We start from the raw sequence: 11,695 nt of genomic DNA on the forward strand, positions 1-11,695 counted from the left end.
AAGAAGTTAAGCCACAAAAAATGAACAAATAGTAGGCCTACAGCCTTTTCTAATCAAATCAGGCAAAAATATCCTTATATATATATATATCTTATCCACACAAAAAAACTAATTTGTAAAATCCTGTCTGCATTCCTGGACATCATAAGAATAATTAAGAAGCTGTAGTATTAGTAGTAGTAGCTGTGCCTGCTTCATATGTGCTTAACAGAAGACTAATAATAAGTTATTAGGATTTAAATGGTTTATTTAACAAATTACACTTTCATGTGCATGAGAAAAACAATTCATTGAGAAATTCATTTTAGATTTTTTTGTATTGCTCTGTGATGACTGCATGTGACTGTAAACCAGTGGACCTGCATGAAAAATGCAGGTCCAGTTTTTTGATAATAATTTAAAAAAACAAACAAATAAATATACTTGCTAACTTATATACTACTCGTTCAGTGTGTTTGTGACACTGTCTTTTAAATTATGGACCATGCCAGAGTCCTTTACATTGTAAGTCTGACAACAAAATTCGTCATACTCTTCTTAAAACTCTTGACTAATGTAGACACATACTGCTAGTGTCTTTTTCTTGTTAAAACAGATAGACACCGGTCATCAGGTTTGGTGTAAAAGGATCTCACGCATCAGTACTGTGGGACATTGGGAAATGCAGATTGAAGATGGGTCTTTCGTAAAATGGCATTGGCCTATGCTAACTTTACAAACAGCTTATTGGGAAGCAGTCTGAGCAGGCAGTGTACATCTGATTCATCCCTGACGTCAATTAATCATTAAACCTAGCACCAGGATACAGATTAATTTAGTTGGCTTGAATTATGTGGTTAGAATAAAGCTTTCGTCTAGTGAGACCAACTACTATCACTTCAACAGTTCAGCTAGTGGTACAGTAAGACATCTTATTCCATGGGCTACTTACTAGTATTTCCAAGGGCTGCATGGTGCCTTAGATCAGGAGGGTCAGGGTTCGAACCCTTCTGTGTGAAGTTTGCATGTTCTCCGCACGTAAGGTTTTCTCCGGGTTTTGCAGTTTCTTCCCCCAGTCTACAGACATGCAGTTTAGGTTAATTGGCGACTCTAAATTGCCCGTAGGTGTGAATGTGAGCAGTTACAGATAATGGTTGAATAATATTTACAAGATCAAGAATGAGCTTTTTAATGCTTAAGTGGCGTAGTAGTTCCAGTGCTCCTCAGGCACACTGGATATGAATCCTTTCAGCTGCTCTGTGGTCAGATTTGCGTCAAATCTCTTGACCTCACACTAAATCATAACATTAGTTTGTTCTTTTAAAGCCTGATGAGCCTTGTTAATAATCATGATACAAGGACAGACAGATGCTGTCCTTTCACCTGTTTCCAGAGAGTCACCAAGATACAGTACTGATTACTGAGTAAAATCGACAAAAATGGTTGATAAAAAATCTGACATTATTCAATAGCAATAGCATGATACTTCAGTAAGGTTGGTTGGTTTTAATTAAATTTCTTATTCACTCGTTTACTCACACATCATTGTGACTTAGTGTTGTTAATTCAGAGGGTTGGGGTGGGAAAGGGTGAAAGGAAAGGTTGATCTCACTGGAGTTCATAATAGCTGAATAGCTGTATCTTGCATTTCATCTGCTGCATTGAACATGTTTTTAGACAATGAATTGTTCAGAAGGTGTCTGAACTGGAAACCTTCAATGACTTCTGGTGGTCATGGTGTGGTACTGCATCAAACAGCCTTTCTCGATAAAACACAAATATGCTATTCAGTGATCAATAACTCTGAAATGTCTGCCCTATCGTGAGGCAAAATTAATCAATCTGTAGGGCAAAATGTATAACCCAGGAACAGATTTGTACTCAAACAATTTGAAGCAACAACCTGATTGGGTAGTTACTAGTTTTCATTAGCTGAGAGATTCTGAGCACTTGATAACATGAGACAGAGACCTGGAGCCTATCCCAACTCACATCGTGTGAGAGGCATGTTACATCTTGATAAGTTACCAGTCTAGCACAGGGCTAACATATATGGACAGACAACCATTCACACTCACATTTACACCTACAGCTAATTCAGAGTTTCCAATTAATCAGACCTGTATGTGTTTGGACTGTGGGAGAAAATCCACACAGACATGTGAACTCCCTACAGAAAGGCCACAGCTGTGAGGTGACGGTGCAAATCACTGTTTCAACGTGACGACCATGAAAATAATACAAACTTCATAACTGGGTGCGAGTAGTTGCTTGCTCGTGTCTAGAGATTATTGCTTGAGAATCAAAACTTCAATGACACAATTCTGTCTGTCCAATTTTGTTCTACACTTACTGTATACACTTCCCTGTATCCTCTCCACTCTTGACTTCCAGATTGATTTGTCGTAAGTAAACCTAAATGAAATTGAAACTCACAATTCTCAAATCACTTAAATTGTTTAAAGGAAAATTCCATAACCTTGGTGTTATTTGCTGTTTTGTCCATCATTCCTGCCAGTAATAATAATGTACACACTAAGTTAATAGTTTGGGGGTAAAGTGACTTAAAAGATTTTAAACAAACCCCCACGTTAGCCAAACGTACTTGGAAGATGAACACTAAAATTATTTCCCAAGATAACCCTTGTGAACATCCATCACAGTTTACATACTCACTTCCTACTCCAATTCTGACTTACTGTACTTACTGTAGTGTGCACCCAGTTTTCCTGTGCAATGAGGGATTATTAGAGACATTTCAGGTGTGCTCACTTTCAGTTTTAAGGTTGTAAGACCTGGGTTGTACACACTTTAAAACAAAAAATCAAAGGCACGCACACACTACATACTGGCTCTGCTCTGCTATTCTCTTAAAGACATACGCTAGAATGACGCAGACACACCAGCACACAAGTATAAATCCTCACAACGGCATAAGCCACTTACTTAGGCTCTGCGTAGAGTCACGTACAACCATAAATCAGCCTTAATTTCCCTTTAAAATATAATTTAAATCCTGTCTGCTTCAGCTAGATTTTCTTACAACTCAGGATCAAATCCAGCTTGATATGTCCTACTAGTTGATGGATAATGTATATTGGTATAAGTCACTTATTACTCATTTAAAGTGTTCTCGATGCAGTTAGTTCAAACATAGATGAAATATTTTTCCAAGCTGTACCACAATCTTTCACAATACATTCTGCTCGTTTTGTTGATTCATTGAAGTCAATTTTCAAATCCAAGATTCCACTTTTTATGGCTGCACCATTTGATCAAAGGGAAAACAATAGATGTCTTGTGCATCATTTAATACACATTTTCATGTTAAAGGAATATGTGTATGACATATATGGTAATTTTGGAAACCTTGGGGTCTTGACTTAATTGTAGATGGAGTGTAAACAGATGCAGGCGATTAACCCACTGAAAGGTCCATAGAGTTGAAGAGGTTAAGGAGACACTTAATGATCAGTACAAAGAAACAGTCCCTATGGTCTTCAAACTGCAGCTTCACTGCTGGCTACTGTGTTGGATTAGACTGTGATCACATAAAACACGTTTGAACAAGTTACTACCAATGGTTTATAAGTAAAGGCATCAGTTTGCTTTAAACAAAGTGCTTGTCGGATCACCTAACAGCATTTAAAAACCCCTTTCTGACCGCAAAATCAGCTGCTTCGAACACATTTTGATCTGATGTACAAACTAGTTTGTTTAAAACATACTGGAGCCATAACAGGCACACGCTCACCTCCAACCTGTGTGCCTGTTGTTTTGGACCTGTCGGGGTACCATGTGTACAGAGCTATATTGACCTCAGGATAACATTAACCACCTTCTATCAGTGTCAATGTAGCCCTTAAAATTGCTTCATTTAGGTGGAGCGCTTAGATAAATTGGTCAATAATCTGTCTCCCTAGAGAGGTCGTCATGTACACCGCCCTCTTCATATTCTTTAATAGCAAGCAGAGCAGTACCCAACATCACCTGGTCCATTTGTACAATGTCATCCCCTTTGTTAGCTCAGGTAAGTTAGCCAGCACTAATTGGATATCTTGCAGTTTTTTTGTCAAACATTTTGTTTGATAACCATAACAATGGAATTCCTCTTGTCCCTTCTGGCAACATTTGATTCATTGCTTTTTGGTCCACAGATAGTGATGATCGCCAAGCTGAGTTTTGTATTAGAGACAGAGTAAAAAAGGTCTCCATCTGATCACAGCCTTCTCCATCTTAGCAGGGCCTCTGATGTTGAACCATACTGCTGGTTCTGGAAATTTACAGCAACTATGATTCCACAGAGCATTCTCTGACCTGACCTGGGTCTGACAATACATGTTCTTCAAGTCCAAATTACGTGACATGATGTCCTACGTGACATACTCCTCGTCATCACTAGGTTCTGATTTGATGTGGTCTGGGTGAAGTAGAGGAAAGTGTGGTGCTGTACTCCTGGTACAGACATACCACTCCTTAATGTTAGACAACTGAGGTAAGGCTGGGTTGACTGAGCGCTGGCTCCTCCGCTGGGTCCTACCACTCTGCTGCTTCTGGGCCAGCTGACTCTTCAGGCTTGACAGAGAGAGATCCAGAGGCATTGTCATTGGTGATGAACTCCGCAGCAGCAGCTTATGGTCAACTTCGCTGGCTGAGCTGATATCTAATTGGTGATTGGACAGGAGAGGAAAATTTGTGTTTTTATTGGCAAGTGATGGAGAGAGGCGATTCATTTTAAGGTCGAGGGGCTCGAGGAGGGCTTGATGAGGTTGTTGGAGTTGATGAGGGATGGAGTCGTACACGTCCTGGGGTTCAGAGGTAGGTGACGACTTGACGTGAACCTTCATGTGTTTGCGCAGGGAGCTGGGGTGGGTGTAGGACTTGGTGCAGCCCAGGGCTTTGCAGTCGTAGGGCTTCGAGGCTGTGTGGACCTGCGAGTGCTTCTTCCGGTCGCTGCTGTTGGCGAAGCGTCGCTCACAATAATCACACTGGAATGGCTTCTCACCTGCAACACAAACATCACACTCATTATCATCACACTCTAGAATGGGCCCCTAAGTACTGGTACAGACACCAACTTTTCTCCACCATCTACGCATATGCTACTGAGTGCATTTTAGCCTATGGCGTGTTGAATGTGTTGAGCGACAAGGAACTCTTATTCATTGAATGTGGGGCTGTGTTCAGGTAAAAGAGATTTGGAAGGAGGTGATTAAAAAGAAATCTTGAGGATTCTTGAGAGTTTATTAATGTTTCTTTAGTACACATAGAATTGTTAATTTTAGTTCATTCATTTAAGAGCAAAAGAGTTTAGAGTGTGTGCACATTACATGTAAAGTTACTTATTGCCTTAAACTGGAAGAAAACTGTCAGTGTTAAAAATATGGTGTACTGTATAGGATTTAAAGAAAATACCATTTACTTTGAGAGCCAAACTGAGTTATTATGAAGAGATTATAGGAATATTCCTGTGGATGAAGAACTGGGTCATGTTCAAATATAAATGCAATGGTATGCCTTGCAAGAAGTGAAAGGGAGGCTTATTTATCACATAAAAGTAGGGAGAAAGGGGTTTGCAACAACATTTTGCTGTTTAAATGCTTTTTTTTTAGATATGTAATTTGGGATGGCATGTATAATGGAAAACTGACAATACCAATTATGGTGTCAACCAATGACATGAGTGCAGCTCTGAATAGTACATAAAAAAACCTCACTACATCTCTTTCCTGCAGCTAACAGATAGTTTGACATAGTATAAAAATTACTACATTTAATTTACTTTGCCATTTTATTTCAGCTGTAAGCACTGACATTTTCTGTAGGAAATACATTTTCTAGTTATTTGTTGTTTTATGCTGTTGCTTAATTTGCTGTGTGCTATGAGCACGATACTTAACTTTAAATGATGCAAATGCTTCACAAGAAATATGACCCCAATCAGCCTGATGGTGGCGCTATAATTAACATTCAAAAAACAAGTCAGATTGACTTGAAATTTGACACACATATCCATCTCTATCTGCTCTTTAAAATGACAATATTTGGACAAAACCTGGACAATAAAGGCCACCATGATGGATTTCTTGCTCATTTGTATAATACACATTTAATTTACCATTTGGGATTTTGACTGTATCAATACCACATTTATACACCAGATACACCAACACATTACAATTGAGCTAGACTGGTCCAAAAACATGGCTGCCATCAATCAAAAAACTTTTGGTGCACGTGCTCTGGGGGAAAGTACTAAAATCTGAAGTTTCATAACTCAAGTTCTCTTTGAGCAATACTGATTAAACTCAGTCGAGACATTTCCACTATGTCCTGAAAATAGACATCAAGCTTTGTTCACATCAAATAAAGAGGGGGAAGGGGGTACAACTATCACAGGTTGAAATTTCAACCAAGTGCAAGACAAGAGAGAAAAGAGGCGCCTGGTGATTGGATAAAGTTTCAGAGAAGACTGTTCTTTTCTGGGTTCCTCCATTACTGAGTGTAGCAAGAAAGTTAATCCTCTTAGTTTTTCATTATATTTTTAAAAAACTACTTGCTGTAAATTAGTGAAACCATTTTTTGGATGAATTATGAAGAACGTGTTTTGAGAATTTTACGAATACTAGGGCTGTAATCTCCCAGTCGACTAGTGGTCGATACGTTCTGGCTCGACCAAAATTCAGATTGGTCATTTTTTTGCTGTGTTAATTTCTTTCTTTCTTTCTTTTTTTTTTTTTTTTTTTTTTTTTTTTTTTTTTTTTATTATTATTTTTTGCCGCGTTAATTTGATCAGGTGGAAAGCACTAATTGCTAACGGGGGTGTTTTCAGAGCACCCCTGTTTCACAGGTAACAGTCTGTCTTCAGAACACCCCCCTTGTTTTCACTTTTTGGATCAGCCCAACCCACTGGAGACAGAAAATGCAAAATAATTAGTTAAAAAATGATTTAATATACTGCAAATAGCCTACTAGTTTTTTATGTTTGTTTATAATTAATTTAGGTGGACAAGGCTACCAAGTATGCGCAGCTAATTAATCTAACGCTTTTTTTTTTCGCCCTTTGTCACTGTCAACTGGAATGGGGGTGTTTCTATATTCCTATGTGATAATAATGTCTCATTTATTCTCTCACTCACATTTAGGTGTGTGTACAGTTATCTCTGAGTATGTCATGTACTATGTACAGTATACATCATACTAGTGTTGTACCCTGGACTTAAGTTGGATTAGTTATTGTGGTCACTGTCTAAAGTTTGTACTGTGGGGGTTGTTTGTGTTTTTGGAATGATAAAAGGTTATCAAAAAATGATCAATTCTTTTACAGCATTATTTCATCACCCCATGGACATCTAATAGAGCTAAAAGGGTCCACCTAGCTAAAGCTAGCTATTGCAGTATAATTCAATAGTTCTGCACTAAATCCTGCCTGCATGGAAGTTCTAATGTTCTAACATTGTCCGAGTCTATTCTGGGACCTATTTTAAAGTTTAGCAATGCTAGCTTCCCTTACACTGTCTAACAAAACCATGAAAAAACAAGCAAGTAAACAAAACACACAGGATTGACAACTTATAATTCATCTATAGAGCATGAATAAATGATTCATTGACCATTACAAAATATATTAGTTACAGTTTATAATCCCTTCACAAAGGGTGTCTAAGTAGAAAGCAGCACTGTCTCTTCGGCATTAAATGGAATGCCACATTTTAAACAACTGGCAACTGAATACTTAAAACTGCACACATTGACATAATATAGGCCTGATTCTGGGTAATTGTGATAAATAATAAAATTCCTGCAAACTATGTTTGATGCAGGCTGGGAATTAAAATGACAACTATAACCATATGAATGTCTCAACACACTCAGTTCTTTTGTGTACATCGAATCAATTAGATTCTGCACTAATCCTTTTCCCTCTCTCACAATCCAGCTGCTTTGTCCTGCTTCCTGTCACCTTGCATGACTCCTGAGCTGCAGTTTCGACCTATGATTCCTCTAGGAAACAAGGAGGCAATGAAGGCCGGATGTGAATGGGGTACTGAACTGTGCCTACGTAAACATGGAGGGGATTCCTAGCAGACTGGGAACAATATCTATTAACCTCTTTATTCTCTGTAAGGAGGCTGCTTTCTAAACGGGTGACACGGATTTAAAGACTATAATGACTGTATCACAACGCTCTGTGTGAGTCACAGAATCATGAGACCCTACCAGTGTGCGTGCGCGTGTGGATCTTGAGGTTCTCGGAGCGTGCGAACATCTTGCCGCAGTTGGGAAATGCGCATGAAAAAGGCTTCTCCCCGGTGTGCACGCGAATGTGGTTGATGAGTTTGTATTTGGCTTTGAATGCCTTCCCGCCGCGCATACACTCGTCCCACATGCAGACATGACTGAGGGTCTCGAGCCCCGCTGCTACATGCTCGGTGGTGACGTGGTCCACCAGCTCGTGCATGGAGCTGAAAGTTTGGTCGCAGACGGATGTCGCCGTCCGCCCAAGCCTCTGTCTCGAAGAAGTTCGGTCAATCCATTTACAGACCAGCTCGGTTTTGACGGTGGGGCCTTTGGAGAAATCCAGCAGGCCGTCCATCCCACCGCCAACACCACTGTCGGCAGAAGCGGAGATACTAGTGGCTCTCGGCTGTGGTGGTGAGACGATGCTCGAAGCCCCGGAGTTGTTGTTCCCCAGCGGAGAGACGAGGCCATTGTGCCTGGCCACTACAGTCGTCCGCTTCATGCTCAGCACGGCGGGCTGCCCCGCTCCTGTCTCCAACTACAACCCTCTCTTCCACGTAAAACGAGTTAAATCCAACTGGCAAAGCGTCCGCCGCTGTCCTGGCTTCCTTCCCGTGTGTTTTGGTGAAAGGGAGAGCGCATGCGGTGTCTTTACCCCCCGCTGTTCGATATTAGATCCCGAGAGTCGGAGCCTCCATGCTTTTATTTACTGTGTGAATGGAGGTGAACGGAGACGAAGAAACACAGCAGGACGCGACCCAACAGCGTCTAGGGCGTCCTCGTCTCCTTTCCTTCTTCAATCCTTCCTTCCTTCCTTCCTTCATTCCCTTTCTTATTGTTCAACTAACAAACCCCCAAAGTTATGGTACACACATAACATGACAAATTTACCTTCAGTGATTACACTTTGTCACAGGGTTGATGTGGATGACCTACGTTTGTCAACCCATTACAACATTACATGGAAATTTGTACATACACATACATATGAAACATATGAAAAAGACATATGAAAAAGAAATCTAATATATGGGCTAGTATTTGTGTAACCATAATTGACAGACACACACAAATATTTTTAGTATCATTCCATGTTTGGTATGCAAATTCTAGATTTTTACTATACAGTCTTATTGTATAGTTTTGGCAATTATTCCCATCATTACTGCTATGATTTGTATTATTATTAGCCCATTATTATTTTTGATAAGGTCTATTATCAATTCTTACCATGAAAAACCTCCCTATCTTAAAATGCCACTTTTGTCTAGAAATGATTGAAATCAAATAACCATAATGTTGTGTATTTGGGTGACAGCCCATGTTGTAAGGATTTTTTTTCCTGCATCACAAACACCAAAATGACCTTTCTGAATAAGAAAAGAGAGGGAGCGCTGGTTAATGTTTAAAAGTAAGTTAATATAACAAGATAAATGTAATGAATTTATTGATAATAGTAATAATAGGTGAATAGCGAAATGATCTGCATGGTACTAGCCTGCTTTGAAATGTAAGGTCTAAGTGTTCGGCACAGTTGTGTGTTGTTCTTTTTGCAAAAAAGCGTTGACAAATTGCACTTGAATGGTTATAGCCTAGAGCCCTGCACAAAGTATTTATTATAGGATTAGATTATTCAACTGAGTATAAGGGCCACTTTTGGACCACTTTCCTTTTTGAGACATTAAGAATTAAGTCATTATGAGAATATATGTGTAATCTTAAAGATAATAATTTGTGATATTTCTGCATTAAAATGTATAAAAACGACTATACCTATGTTATTTATTTTGCTAAACTGTGTACTTACAAATGTTTCCAACAATGTTCAAATTCAGAAAAATCTGTAATTTTAATCAATGACACGTTTGGTCGCCTGTCAATGGTGTCATATATTAACCCCTCTAGTTGCTCTTCCGTAAAAAAAACAGGAAACGGATGGAAACAATACGTTTTGATATATTTCAATATTCATAATATATGACATAATGGGGGCGTGTTTGTGTAATGCTGATATAACCCAGATTTACAGATGTGTGGGGGATATCATTTGAGGAGATTAAAGAGTCTCAAGCAGACGGCTGCACACATTCCACACAGAGAACACTACTAAAGACAAAGAAGCTGAAAGACATTCTTGTTTTTCCACATCACAAACTTTTATACGACACAATACACCTTTTAAAAACTGAATTACAACAACAAGGAAGAGCAGGGCTGGCCTGGCGAAGATGTCGACAGAGCGGACCTGAAGCATCGCTTCAGACGCAAAACCATGCAGAGTCTGGGTGAGTCGGTTTAACACAGCACAAACCCCTCTAGAAGTAGGAAAGACATACACTCATCAAGGCAAGTTTATGCCTAGCATACACTTGAAGCAAACTTTAAAAAAGCTTCCGTTGACATGCTTCAGAAGAGTTGAAAATCTGCAAATTTCCCTCTATAGACCCTTTGCACATGACGTCACGTGACGTCACGCTCCACTCGTGCGAATTATGAACGCCATGACAGACGGCGGAAGAGCTATGCTGTAGATGGACGGCAAGCTAAACACGTACGTTTTCGTTCGTGTTTGTGTTCTCACATTCACAATCTGCAAAGTAATCCAAACCAACACAAGCATGTATATGTATTGCCTCTCTGTTTTAAATTAGTGATAAATAAAATTAACCTCAACCAGCTAGCTAGCTGCCGTGCTAAACAGCTGTTCCTACTAACAGGTCCAACCCGATGATGACCCACATAACTAACATCGGTTATTCACTGACCTAGCTACATATCCAAAAAAGAAAGCCATTTTCTTGATCATTTAACTTAACACACATTCAAAAAATATCGGTTAAATTAAAGATGACATGGCATGGAAACTAGCTTCAAAAAGGCCAAAAAAACAAGTTAAATGCGGGTCTGCGGAGCTCCTACCCCAGTTAGCTGACGAGCTAGCTGCAGCTAGCTTTGGACTGCTTGCTAGCTTTTGCCCATCCACCGGTCATATCTTAACATAGGCTACACAGCGAATATAATCACAGATAAGAAGATGGCTAGATGTTACAATTATGTGTGGTTACTACTGAGCATAGACACTCCGTGATTTACTGCATTAACTGGATTAACGTGTGATAGATAATTAATGACTGCACTTCCCAGAGTTGGAATGCCTTCATGCATCCATTAGATAGTTGCATTGGCACACCCAGTGAACAACGGTATGTGGGTAGCCACGACCGACCATGTCCTCTAAAAACATGGGCTACGTGTTATGTAAATCTTTACTTAAGTAAAGAATAGATATTAATACAAAATAAACCCTAGATTGATGTCTTATCTTTGCCATTATGAGGTACATCCCCCCGCCGTTAGCGTAGCATCGCGTACCTGTAACCCAGGTAAGCAAAGAACTGGTAAGCATCCAGACTTTTAAAGCTTTGAGATCAGCACCAGTATATGGGGATAGCCTGTTTACCACATAGTGGTACAG

The 11,695-nt window shown here is 39.5% G+C and overlaps 1 protein-coding gene across 1 annotated transcript; it reads right to left on the reverse strand.

Moving 5' to 3' along the window:
- Positions 1–241: 241 nt before the first annotated feature.
- On the reverse strand, positions 242–8,961 carry zic2b (zic family member 2 (odd-paired homolog, Drosophila) b). Its single transcript, XM_078273264.1, has 2 exons — positions 8,200–8,961; positions 242–4,984 (listed from the first exon to the last, which is right to left on the reverse strand). The coding sequence occupies exons 1-2, from the start codon at positions 8,720–8,722 to the stop codon at positions 4,353–4,355; spliced, it is 1,155 nt and encodes a 384-aa protein (XP_078129390.1). The 5' UTR covers positions 8,723–8,961; the 3' UTR covers positions 242–4,352.
- Positions 8,962–11,695: the final 2,734 nt, after the last annotated feature.

The sequence above is a fragment of the Sander vitreus genome, chromosome 17 (assembly GCF_031162955.1).
Source record: "Sander vitreus isolate 19-12246 chromosome 17, sanVit1, whole genome shotgun sequence".
In the NCBI taxonomy this organism is placed as follows: Eukaryota; Metazoa; Chordata; class Actinopteri; order Perciformes; family Percidae; genus Sander; species Sander vitreus.